We start from the raw sequence: 13,508 nt of genomic DNA, 5'->3' as shown, positions 1-13,508 counted from the left end.
GCAACAATAACACGTCTCGGACTCAACGAACGAGCCCAGCGATTCGAATTCCTGGTCGGTAAGCATGCTGAATGTCCTTGCCGGCAGCTCTATGATACCTTGGTCGACATTATTTTCCTTCAAAATTCACGCAGATATTCCGACCACCCGAGCTTGTACGCCCAGCCCGGTAACCACGGAGCCATGAAGACGGTGGTGGCTGGTGGTGCCGCAGATCACCGTGGATATCCGCCAGAGGCATAGTTAGCCTATGCTTCTTGCGGACGTTGGTATTGCTCAGTTCCGCGGCTAGACCATGCCTCGGCGGTTACCAACAAGCCACAGTAATAACGGAAGCGTGGGAATCAACAACGTCCCTTGCAAAAAGCGAGTCTCGCCAGACACGCAAGGAGAACCAACCAACCCACCATCCACCACCCCATCTACGCCAGCACCTATGGCCCAGGTGGATGCGCGATTTTTGCGCTGGGGCGCGAGACCACGTGAATCGTCCACGTGACCACAGATCTGGTTGGATCCGATCCGATTCGAGCCAACGGGAGCAGGTGACCATGCGCAGCACACCAGGGCCAATCAGGATCCACAGCCAGACCAGATCTCCTCGGCCCATAAACCTCCTTCAACCGCACCCTCGCCCACCACGATCGACAAGCACCGAATCCTTGCCCTCGACACCATGATGCACACAGGTAAGCGGGTCGAGCCGTGTAAGTGGTGCGGGGCATCGCATCCCATCGCCGGCAGAGCCCACCGGCACCCAGCGAACCCGCCAGCGGCAGATCTCTGCTCGAAGATTCCAGATCGTTTAGCCCGCCATCCCACCATCCTCGGAGACCCTGTGGACCCTGAATTGTATGCCGATTCCCATCTCTCTCCCCAGCCTCTCGCTCCAGCAAGCAGCCAATCACGCATTCCCATTCTGCATCTCGCTTCTCGGACAGAGCCACGGACCATGAAGACGCAAGGATTTCCTCTGCGCTGGACCAAGTGGACCACCACCAATGCCAGGGTCTTCTTGCCCCGATCGCAAGATTCACATGTCTCTCCCTTCCATGCGATCTCCCTCAAAACCGCCTGCAAACCGCCCTCGCACTTTCGCTCTCCCTCCCTCTGATCTATCGATTTTACGATGACCGCCCGTTCCTCTGACTCCTTCTCTGACTCTGCCTATGCCACTGGCCATGCCCCCGGCTACGGCTCTGACTCCGAACCCGACTTTTCCCCTGATCCTGATCTCGAGCCCTGCACCGATCGGGACGACGACAGCATGTCGATCGATTTCGATCTCGATTCGATCGATTTCTTTGCCGAAGACACTGCGAATCGCAGCCCCACAGGTGTCGTTAATGGCTTTGTGTGCCTTGCTGACAGCTACATGGTCCATGCCCACTCTGGACACCGCCTTGTCCCCACTCGCTTTGCTGCCCGTCACTCTGGTCTCGCGAAGGACGACTTTGTCGCCCAGATCAACGCCGGCCCGCTCAAGAACGGCCAATGCATCCTCCAAGACCTGGGTGATGCCACCACCGTCGAGGACATCCTCAACGCCCGCAACATCGTCTTTGATCCAGCCATGGGCCTCTACCTGAACAAGCGCAACAAGAGCCCTTCCAGGCGCTTCGTCTGCTATGAGGCGATCCCTCCTGGTGCCCGCACCAAGCTGTACTTTGATGTGGACTGCCACCTCCGTGCACACCGCGATCCCGTCGATGTCCTCCAGTACTGCGACCGAGCCATCAAGGCCGCCTTCCCGCAGGTCCTCTCCATCAAGTATGCCATGTACTTTGGCCCCAAGAAGGGCAAGGATCGCTTCCTCTCGATCCACATCTTCTGTCAGGACACCAGCGTCGTCAAGAGCGACCTCGTCCGCATCTATGCCCACCTTAATGCCAGTGCCCATGACTTTGCCCAGTTCACCGACAAGGCCGATGCCACTATGGTCGACCCCAGTGCCAACACGCACTTCCGTGTGATCTTGTCGGCCAAGACCCTCCAGCGCAATGGAACCTCTGAAGACGACATCCGCCCCTTGGTCCCCGTCGATCCCGCAACCGGTCTTCCCTTGGAGGCCTTTGAGTTTACCGATTACCTCTGCCAGTACCTCACGGGCAACGAGTCCCCGCTTGCCTTCACCGATCCCGGTGTCTCCCCCGCCGCCGTTTCTGGCGCCTATTCCGCCTCTGCCTCGGGACCTGTCCCTCCTGAGCTCCAAGCGGCGATCATTGACATTCTCGCAAAGGAAAAGGGTGCAAACAACTCCTTCTCGCTCAGTGAACTGATCCGCGACCCCGCTTCGGATCTCGACTTCAGCGACTACAGCGTGGTCAGCGATGGACCCACCAGCCAAGGGTTCGTCCGAATCCGATTCGCCACGAAGCGCTGCATGTACAAGGCGATCCGCCTGAACGCGAACCACTATGTTGACCACCAGAGCAACACCAATTATCTCCTCGTCAGCCCCAAGAAGATCCTGGTCCGCTGCTTCGACTCTGAGTGCACAGAATTCTACCGCGAACACCCCAAGTTCTTGCTCCGACTCCAGCCACGCACTCCCCAGCGCCCCAACAAGTACTGGCGCGCTCTGGAGCTTGCTTTTCCGGGCAGCGTCAGTAGCAACACCAATTTGCACATGGCGACTCGTATGCTCCAGCAGCAGCAGGAAGCCACACCCATTCGCCCAGCTGGGCCCCGCGCCGACATTCATGCGGTCAAGCTCGAGTGGCGTGATTTCAAGCACCATCTGGGCCATGAAGCCGGCCACGCCCTTCTCAGATTCCTTTGGAATACGCCGCTGGCCATTCCCCGATTCGCCAGTGTCCCCGTCAAGATGACGATGACGACGGCAAGCATCCTCGAGATCGAGTGTGAGACGTGCACTCAATGCGACCCGGACTCGATGTGTTCCTCCAACAGCACCTTGTACAAGCTCGACTTTGCCACCACCATGAGCTACTCCATCACCTCGAGCTGTCTCCCGGGCCCATTGTGTGATGAGATTCCCGTGGAAATCGCCAATCTCCTCATGCAGCTGCACGAACGCGCCTCGGCCAGCAGCGACCCCGACTCCTCAGCCGCCAGAGCCCGCAACGCGGCCTTGGAGGAGGACTTGAAGCGGGTGGCGGCCCCCTACGCACCCAACGCCGTTATTGAGCGCTTCGGGGTCGAGAACAACACTGGATCAATCGTCGCTACCATTCAGCGCACCTGTCCCTTCTGTTGCTCGGAGGAAGAGCGGGCTCAGACCCAGCTCTCGATGAACCCTGTCGGCCTCACGTTCCAATGCCTTCGCTGTGGCAAGAGCGATCCCGTGCACAAGGGGGAAGCGTACCCGACTTCGACGTTCCTGGCACTAAACCCGCGGACCCCGCTTGCGCAGACGATCAACAACATCACGATCTACTATACGCAGCACATTCACCAGCACATCACTGTCCAAAACGGCGAAGTGAGCAGCAAGGATGCCCACATGCGCGATCCGACCCCGTATTTGGGCCCCATGCCTGCCGAGATTTCGACATCGTTCAAGGAGGCGATCACGAGTACCTACCCCCATACTGCCTGGCCCCAGGTGCTGTTCCATCTGCTCGGCGACAAGTGGATCGGTGAGAACACCACGGTCAACGACTGGTACCACTTCACTGGTGTCTACTGGAAATATCACAAGGGCAATCGCGAGTTCCATGTTGCCATCATCGAGCGAATGTGGGCTCTGATCGACTCGGCTATTGAGTGGTATTCCTTCAAAGGCGGCAAGGACTTGAAGCATGCGCAAAAGACGATCGATGCGCTCAAGACCCTCCGACAGAGGACCCAAGACGATGGCCATCTCAACAAGATCACCGCGATTGCGCACCTGCGCTTTTCGCGATGCCGGGAGGAGTTCGTGGAAAAGAAGGATCGCAAGTCGCACCTGAACGTCAACCGCAGCTGTGTGGTCGATCTCCGCACAATGGAATGCCGCCGCGGCTTCCCCGAGGACTACATGACCGTCTCCTGCAACGCCTTTTTGACGGACCCAGTGACGTCCGAGACCCTTCAAGCCATGGAAGAGATCGAGACGATGATTGGCGATATTTTCACGGATCCGGCGCAGCTCGACTGGAACCAGCGATTCATGGCCAGCCTCCTCGACGGCGACACCACGGAGCAGTTCATGGTGTTCTGCGTCGGTGGAGGATCGAATGGCAAGACGCTGCTTGCAAATCTCATCCAGCGCACCCTGGGCGAGTATTCAAAGAGTCTGCCAAATCGCTTCCTGTACTGCGCACCAGTCTCATCGAGTGCCCCATCCCCCGAGCTCGAGTTCATTGTGGGTGCTCGCTATGTCACCGTCGAGGAGCTTGACGGCTCTGACAACCACACCAAGCTTCGTATGAACGCGTCCCGCATCAAGATGCTGGTCGGTGCGGGCATGTCATCCTTCCGAGGCATGTATGGCAAGCAAACGCAGACGCGCTTCTCATGCAAGTTCATGGTACTGTGCAACTACGAGGACCTCGATTTGAAGGCCTTCAGTGGCTCGGACTCGATCGTTCGACGCATCGTGATCAATCCATTTGGGTCGCACTTCTTCGCCAAAATGGAGGACTACGAAAAGGCCCGTCGTATTGACCCCAACGCACCCAACTTCATGGCCAATGGCGAGTACCTGACCAAAGCCGAACACTCGCAGGCGTGGGTTGATGGTATGTATCGCCTGATGCTCAAGTGGTACCCCAAGTACAAGGAGGGTGGCAAACTGTGCGAGACCATCCCCGTGATCATGAAAGAAGCCACCCATGGGCAGCTCTCCCCTGTGACCTGCATCGACGAGTTCTTGGCAGCAACGTACAACTTGATCGACCCTGAGGACGAGGCCGATGCCTACAAGGACCCCATCAACATGGTCACGCAGCCAGCATTGGCCGAGGAATTCTACCACTGGTTCCAGCGGGCCCGCCCCACTGACATCCTGGCTCAGAAACTCCGCGAGGAGGTTTTTGTTGCACAGACCAGCCAGGAGCGCGCACTAGGCAGGATCCCTCACAAGTACAAGTACAACATCGGGCAGTATCTGCAGAGCAATATTTATCTGCGCTCGCGCCTGGTGATGCGCAAGGAAGGCACTCACGCCAACAACAAGTTCCAAGGCCTCTATCGTCGTTCTTTGAGCGACGAACGTGAATAGGGTGTTCGCAGGATGCTGTCTGGGGTGTTTTAGGCGAGACACGGAGTGTGTGTGTGCGGCGAGGAATCTCGGCGGAATGTTGGTGGCTGAATTATGGTGTGCGGCGGAATCTCCCCGGAATCTTTAATAGTGTGTTTTATATCAAATCGGAATCCTCAGGGTAAAGTCCTCCCCGGGGAGCCAAATACAAAATGACAAAATGACAAAATGACAAAACGATGTCGTGGCCAATGCGTTATGGTGGGGGTTGGGTGGGTTTTGTCGTTTTGTCGTTTTGTCGTTTTGTTTTTGCCCTCCCAAGGCTCGACTTTTGGTCGATAGATTCCGATTTATTATGAAAATACACTATAAAAGATTCCTAAAAGATTCCTATTCATATATAAAAAGATTCCGAGGACATTCCGCTCGCGTGTGTTGGAGGGCGGCCATGGTCTGGGCCATAGGTGCTGGGGGCTTGGGGAATCCCATCATAGACACCCCAAAACACCCCGACTACACAAACAATGCATTTCAGCATTATCTCGCCTGAGTGAACAGCCTCTGCATATCATTGGTCGGCTAAGCGCGTTTGTGTCACTCGGCTGTGTGGCAGTACATGGCGTGTGTGTTGGCTTGTGGGCCGCCCACGCTCCCTATGGTGGCGATTTGCTTACTGCCGTTTGGGGTTACACAAGGTATACCCATTCCGATGCACCCGGTTCGATTCCTGCCCGTGTCGTTTGCCCGGCGTGACCGGGATGGATGTGGCGATGCTGTACCCGGTTTCGATTCCCGGCCCCTGCTTTTTGGCTTTTCCGTTGGCCTCGGTGTGATCGTGGTGGATGATCATGCTGGGGTTGCGGGTTCGATCCTCGTCATGCCGCGCCACTGGGTCCGGGATGGGTCGGGGCCGTGTTGGGATCGTAGGTCGCAGGTTCGATTCCAGCCCCCGCGTCGTTCTCCGTTGCGGCACCCGGGATCGGGTGGTTAGCATGTCCCAGGTTGCAGGTTCGATTCTCATGGTTTCGCGCCCCAGCGCAAACATCCCGCATTCGTGCGGGCCATAGGTGCCGGGTGCTTGGTGGTATGCCCCAGTCGCAATGCGCGAGTGGCGAGATTCGCATTTTGGGTGGTTCGATGCAGGGGTGGTTGCGTTGTCTCTGACCGAGGCCCTTCGACGTGCGAGCATCACCACACCGCACAGCCAAAACGGAATATCGAGTTCAGGCGTGGGTGTGGTGGCCCTGCCGTCTCTCGGCGCTGGGTCGGTGGTGGGCGGATCGAGGCGCGCGCAGCATGGCCGGCGAGGTGACACAAAAGTCGCCCTAAACGTTTTTTCCTCTGTGATATCGTGGGCTGGCCTGGATGGGCAACGCGTCTCTGCGCAGCAGCCACACACGGACAGGCAGCACTTGGTTTCATGGCTCTTTCCCGCTCCTTGGCCGCCCACATGAGTCCCATTTGCTGCACTGGTCGAAGCATGCCTCCATGCCGATGGAGAGGTGAGGATTGTGAGGATTGAAGTGGGATTTTCGTGAGGATTTTTTATTAGTAATATAGTGGGGCGATGAGGGTTTGGAGGATCTTTGGGTCTTTTTGACCATCCGGCCGGAATCTTGTTTGCTAGCGACCGGCGAGAGGTCAGGCCTCTCTTGTCGGCATGAGGCAAGCAATGACGTTGCTTACCAAATCATCTGCACTGCCACACACCTTCCGATACGGGCTCCACACATATCCACTCACCAGGCCAATACAGAAAGGCGTGCTTTCTTCCTCCCCCGGTCGCAAGCTAGCAAGATTCCGGCCGGATGGTCAAAAAGACCCAAAGATCCTCCAAACCCTCATCGCCCCACTATATTACTAATAAAAAATCCTCACGAAAATCCCACTTCAATCCTCACAATCCTCACCTCTCCATCGGCATGGAGGCATGCGGTGGTGAAGTGACCGGGAGGCCATGGAGGAGGCGTGACTGATGGAGACTCCCGGTTGTCTCCTCCTGCCCGTGCTACTGGGCAGGGCATCGGCGAGCCAGCGGGTTTGGCGTCTCGGTGATGTCGGAATATCCTGGGCTCGGCGCGGATTCGACGACCATCTCTCCTCCGGCGGAGATCGTTGGCGGTTGGGCGAGCTGGATGTTCGCTCATGTTTCGCGTGCTCTGAGACACCGCTCCATCGTCATGGAGACGTGAGGAACTTGAGGATTGATGTGGGATTATCGTGAGGATCTTTATGGAGTGGCCATGGAGTGCCATGTGGGATAGAGCGGATTCCGGGGTCTTCGAAACCCTCTGCCGGATTTCTTGTTACTTTGGGTGCATGGCATATATTTTGGTATTCTGGGTCTCAACCACAACCCATATACCCGCGCACATACACAGGGAAAGGTCGGATATCTTTGGACCCGATTGTCCAGCCAACACACTCCATGCTCGGCGGGTTACGCTGTATGTAGATGGTGTGTGAGAAACGATGTGTACCTGGGCCCCCCAATCACTGGCACTGCCTCCCCCGGCTTTGGAGAGAGTGCCATTTTGGGGGCCCAGCACAGCATTGATGCGTTTCCACGGGATCGCGAGAGGCTCAATCCCAGGAGGAGTCTTGGATGACTCGAAGATCACAGCGACGTCATCGAGCATGGCGGCCCCTCCAGGGAGGGCGGATGCACCAGTGTAGCTGTAGAAGCTCATTATTGAACTTGTCCGAAAAAGCCCTCCATACCCCTACGATGCGCTTGGGTCGAAGTTGCGGCTGACAGCGCCAATAAACCCATCGAGTACGGGCATGAGGTCGTCGCTGAGTTGCTCGTCATCGTCGTCAATGGTCATTTGATCTGATGAGGTAGAATATCAGCAAACAAACAACTCAAAATCCGGCAGAGGGTTTCGAAGGCCCCGGAACCCTCGGGATCCCACCTGGCACTCCATGGCCACTCCATAAAGATCCTCACGAAAATCCCACACAGATCCTCAAGTTCCTCACGTCTCCATGACGATGGAGTGCCGGGATCAAGCGTCTACTCACCGTAACCAACGGGGTTGTCGTTGTCGTTGTCGTCGTCGACTGGGCTGCGGGCTGCAAGCAAAGAAATGGGTGAGATCGGGGGAGTTGCGATCGGCTCAGAGGGGTGGCTGGAGTGGTGGGAATGCATCGTACCTGTCAGCATCCTGGGCAGAGGAGGAGGGCTCCGTTCTTCGAGATGAGGAGGAAACGCTCTTGCCCTGCCGGACCGGGCGTATTTGAGGGAAGGCGAGTCAATCCTGGCATCGGGGAGGAGGGAGTACGCAGGACGGAGGGAGGAGGGCGGAGGATGGCGGAGATCTGGACATCGGACGGGGCGGAGGTTTGCGAGATGGCCGTGCTGGCCTCTCGTTGTCCGGCCTCGACCGGGATGGATGGCAGGGTCATGTGATCACGGCGTTCCTGGGGTGTGAATGGTCGATTGCCGCCAGAGCGAGGGGTTGGTTGGCTCTGTCGGGGATGATGGAGTGGTCAGGCTCTGCTGGCGATGCGATGTGATGCTATGGCGCACCACGTATACCCGACTCGACTGGCTTACCTGTGTGCATCATGGTGTCGAGGGCAGGAATTCGGTGCTTGTCGATCGTGGATGGTGAGGGTGTGGATGGAAGGGGGAGCTTATGTGCCGAGGAGGTTTGATTTGGTCGTGGGTCGCCCTTCCAAAAAGGGTTATATTGATTTTCCCATCCGAGATCAGCGTTTTGCTTTTGCTTTCCGGGGATGCCCTCTTGGGCTAATCTGCGATGCGGCGGGTCGCTATCGGGTCGATCCTCTTGTTCAGGTGAGTCAGGCCGGGTGCGTATCGCTTGCGCTCGCTGGTCGACCCGGTCGGGGATCGGGCTCGTCGGATCGCTCGATTTGATGATTGGATCTGGCTGGGTCGAGCGATGTGGTCGGTGAGTCAACGCAAGGGAGATTGCGAGCGACGATGGCATGGGAGAGGCCGGGAATCGATGCAGCTGATCGCCCCGGTTGTAACGTCCACTACTGGGACGTTGGGGCAAGACGGGGAGGGAGGGGGTACAAGACAAGACAGGACGGGGCAGAACAGGGCGGTGCTAGGCTACTCTAGCGGACGGGTGAGCTCGGGGAGCACTTACGTTTATTCACGATAAAACCGAACTCCAGACAAACGGGGGGAACGGGGGCAACCCGCAGGTATACCCTGCGGTGGCCTGCCTGCGGTGCGTGAAAACGCAAAGCGCAGCACAGGTCACGACCCACTGCGCCGCGCAGTACGCGCAGTACGCGCAGCACAGCGTCGGAGATACCATCTCCTACACTCCCACACTTAAGAAGGCTTCCTGCGAGGAGCCCTGCGTGTGCTCTTTATTTGGGGCTCCTCGAGGTGTTTACCGTATTTACTCAGCTCCTCGGGTGCATGGGACAAGTCCTCCAGTGTTTGCCATGTGTTGCCCGAGTGTGGGTAACCAACCCACTTGACATAAAACCGAAGTGACCCATCAGCCACTTTCTTGTGCCTCACGATCCTTTCGACTTCATATTCTTGAGTATAGTATTGTCCGAGGTCGTCTTCCAGTGGTGCGTCGTCCGGGACACCTTCGTCGGCGTCGGGGAACTGTGCTTGTGAGGACCACGACAAGCAACGACACTGGACGACCAGGTGCTTGGCGAACAACGATAAGCTATATTACGACTTATCAGATAACAACAAGTGTTGTTCGAACTGAAGATACAAAATGGGTGCAAGAAAGGAGGGGCTTTATAGCCAAGAGGGAAACCGAAGGGCGAAAGTGGGCGAGAAGGGTGGAGCGACAAACGAGGGACGAGAAGGGGGTGCGAGGGAGGCGGAGCATCCAGCGAGAGGGGCGAAGCACAGCGCAGTCGGAGGCGAAGTAAGAGTCATCGGCGCCAGCCAATCAGGGAATACACGCCAAGACAAACAAACATGACTCACGGTGCATCACGCGCAGCAGTCCACACGTGTTCCCAACGTGCATGATCATCACATCATCCCCTCCCCAAACTACGGCCACTCCTACGAACAATAAGTCCAGGCTTGTCGGGGTACCGGCGGTGGAAGTCGGCTATCTTGTCGGGAGCGTTAACGTAGTTGGCGGGCTCCCAGCTGCGATGATCAGTCGAGTAGCCCTTCCAATCAACGAAATAGCTCAACTTACCGCGGACCAGCTTGGAGTCGAGGATCTCCTGAACTTCATACTCCAAGTGGTCGTCGACGCGGACTGGCGGAGGAGGGTCTTGGATGCGGCCGGGGAGGGTGTTCGACTTGTGGGGCTCGAGGAGGGAGACATGGAACACCGGATGGATCTTGAGATCCTTGGGAAGGTCGAGGCGGAAGGCGAGGGAACCGATGGCTTCGACGATCTTGTAGGGTCCGATGCGCTGGTAGTCCAACTTCTTGCTTGGACGGGTGGTCTTGATGTTGCGTGTTAGGACCCAGACTTGATCGCCAGGAGCGAACTTGGGAGCGTCGGACTTGTGGGCATCCGCAAAGCGCTTGTAGTCCGCCTTGGCCTTCTCGAGGTTCTCCTTCAGCAACGCCAAGTTGTGCTGAAGGTGTTCGACTCGGTCGGTCGCGGAGGGGACATCGAGACTGGAAGGAAGGACCGGAGACTCGAATCGAGGGTTGAAGCCGTAAGTCGCCAGGAACGGGGAGGCCTTGGTCGAGGTGTGCTCGAGGTTGTTGTATGAGAACTCGGCGAGCGGGAGCAGCATCGCCCAGTCATCCTGCTGGTACGAGGTGTAGCAGCGGAGATGCTGGTTGATGACTTGGTTGACCCGCTCAGTCTGTCCATCGGTTTGGGGATGGAACGCCGTGGACAGACTGGTCTTGATGCCGAGTTCCGAGCACAGGGCCTGCCAGAACCGCGAGGTGAACTGGCTTCCTCGGTCCGAGACGATGTTGTCCGGGAGACCGTGGAGGCGGAAGATGTTGTCGAGGAACAGCGACGCTGTTTCCTCGGCACTTGGGAGGGACCGACAGGGAAGGAAGTGGGCCATCTTGGTCAGGCTATCGACGACGACAAAGATGCAAGTCTTGCCGTTGGACTCGGGGAGGTCGGTGATAAAGTCCATCGTCACCAGAGACCAGGGTCGCGATGCCGTCGGGAGGGGCTGCAAGTATCCAAACGGCTTATGTCGAGGGACTTTCGAGCGTGCACAAGTGTCGCACGTCGAGACATAAGCCTGGACATCCTTGCGGATCGAGGGCCACCAGAACTGCCTCGAGATCAGTGCTCGGGTCCGCCGAATGCCAGGATGTCCAACAGCGACAGGGTCGTGGCATGACTTGAGGACGGGGACTCGACACGACTCTGGCACAACGATCTTGTCCATGAAGGTGAGGAGATCATCCTTCAGGACATACTTGGGATCGTTGCGGAGCTGGTCCAGGGACGGGTCCTTTGGTTGCTCCTCGGCAATGAGCTTGAGCAAGTCCACAGGGCGAGTGGAACTTGCATCCGAGGAGCGACGGACGGCACAGGCGAACGCCGAAGGTGGCAGCAACGGGGGAGGCTCCTTGGACACAGGTGCGGACGGAGGGACGTAGTCCGGGCGGCGGGAGAGAGCGTCGGCCTTGCCGTTCTTTGGACCGGGGAGGTATTGAATCCGGAGGTCGAACCGAGACAGGAACTGCGACCACCGGGCGTGTCGCTGGTTGAGGATGCGGGCCGACGCCAGGTATTCCAAGTTCTTGTGGTCGGTAAGGACTTGGACTGGGTGTTGGGCGCCTTCGAGGTAGTGTCGCCAGACCTCGAATGCCTCCTTGATGGCCAAGAGCTCCTTCTCATAGATGCTGTAGTTGCGTTCAGCATCCATGAGCGTGCGGGAGTGAAAGGAGCACGGGTGCAGGTGGCCATCGGAGCCGCGCTGGGACAGGACGCATCCGATCGCAAAGTCTGAGGCATCAGACTCCACGACAAAGGGCTTGGATGGGTCGGGGTGCGCAAGGACGGGCTCGGAGACGAAGGCTTCCTTGAGGGACTGGAAAGCCTTGTGGGCGTCGGGGGACCAGCGGAAGACCTGGGACTTCTTGAACAGGAGCGTGAGCGGACCGGCGATCTTGGCATATCCGTCAATGAAGCGACGGTAAAAGTTCGAGAACCCAATGAAGGAGCGAAGGTCGGAGACATTGCGGGGGACGGGCCAGTCGACAATGGCGGAGAGCTTTGCTCGTTCCATCTCGATACCCTTGGGCGAGATGACGTAGCCGAGGAACGAGACCTTGTCCTTGGAGAACTCGCACTTCTCCAGCTTGCAGTACAACTTTGCAGCCTGGAGCTTGGCCAGGACCTGCTTGACGTGATTTGCATGCTGAGTGGGGTCAGCGCTGTAAATCAAGATGTCGTCAAGGTAGGCAATCGCAAAGTTGTCCAGCTCCTCACGAAGGACATCGTTGATGAAGTGCTGGAAGGTGGCCGGAGCATTGGTGAGTCCAAAGGGCATCACCAAGTACTCGAACTGGCCGTAACGAGTGCGGAAGGCCGTCTTCCACTCGTCGCCTGCGCGGATACGCAGCAGGTTGTAGGCCCCGCGGAGGTCCAGCTTCGTGAACACCTTCGCGTCCCGGACTCGGTCCAGCATCTCGTTGATCAACGGTAAGGGATAACGATTCTTGACCGTGATCGTGTTCAATGCGCGATAGTCCACGCAGAGACGCAGAGAGCCGTCCTTCTTCTTGACGAAGAGGATCGGGGAACCGGCGGGAGAGGACGAAGGACGGATGAACCCTTTGACGAGGTTGTCGTCGAGGTATTCACGAAGGGCCTTGAGTTCGGGCTCTGACAGGGAGTAGAGTGGTCCGAACTTGGGGGTCTTGCCGGGCTCCAGGTCGATCGGGCAGTCGTACGTCCGGTGCGGGGGCAACGAGTCGGCTTCCTGCTTCGAGAAGACTGAGCCAAACGACTTGTACTCCTCTGGGATCGACGTCGAGAGGGGCGTCGGATCCGGATCGGTGGCAGGAAGGACGAGGACTTGGAACACAGTCAGGGGGTCGGGGCTAGACTGTGTGTCGAGGACGGACTGCTCCAACGACTTGTACCTGATCGCTTGGACACGGACAGGAGCGGGGCTGGGAGCAACGGGACCGGGGAGACCAGGACGGACGGAGACGAGACCGGAGGGACCAGGACGAGCAGCACAGGAACAGGGCACCTCACTCGGAACACAATCAGAATAACGTTGAGCGATCACTTTATTCTGATCATCTTCGCGAGTACAAACGGTGCGAGGCGAAGAAGCGAGCACCACAGTGGTGTCGGTAGAGGCACGAGGGAAAACATTGGGTGTGTCGCCAACAAGAGGAAGGGGAGAAGGAGAAACGGAAGAAACGGAAGGGAGGGAAGAGGCATCCACAACC

At 57.7% G+C, this 13,508-nt stretch overlaps 2 protein-coding genes across 2 annotated transcripts; one reads left to right on the top strand and one right to left on the bottom strand.

Annotated features, from left to right (window-relative positions):
- Positions 1-669: 669 nt before the first annotated feature.
- On the top strand, positions 670-5,334 carry BJ171DRAFT_262337 (uncharacterized protein). The gene has a single exon (XM_053106774.1). The coding sequence runs from the start codon at positions 1,130-1,132 to the stop codon at positions 5,165-5,167; it is 4,038 nt and encodes a 1,345-aa protein (XP_052962386.1). The 5' UTR covers positions 670-1,129; the 3' UTR covers positions 5,168-5,334.
- Positions 5,335-7,869: 2,535 nt separating this feature from the next.
- Positions 7,870-8,718, bottom strand: BJ171DRAFT_479034 (uncharacterized protein; the record flags this gene model as incomplete). Its single annotated transcript, XM_053108919.1, has 4 exons — positions 7,870-7,979; positions 8,171-8,221; positions 8,303-8,527; positions 8,706-8,718. The coding sequence occupies 4 exons, from the start codon at positions 8,716-8,718 to the stop codon at positions 7,870-7,872; spliced, it is 399 nt and encodes a 132-aa protein (XP_052962385.1).
- Positions 8,719-13,508: the final 4,790 nt, after the last annotated feature.

Source organism: Polychytrium aggregatum, assembly GCF_025602895.1.
Source record: "Polychytrium aggregatum strain JEL109 chromosome Unknown BJ171scaffold_61, whole genome shotgun sequence".
Lineage (NCBI taxonomy): Eukaryota > Fungi > Chytridiomycota > Chytridiomycetes > Polychytriales > Polychytrium > Polychytrium aggregatum.
The sequence above is the reverse complement of the archived record's forward strand: the minus strand, read 5'-3'. Positions and strand labels throughout refer to the sequence as shown.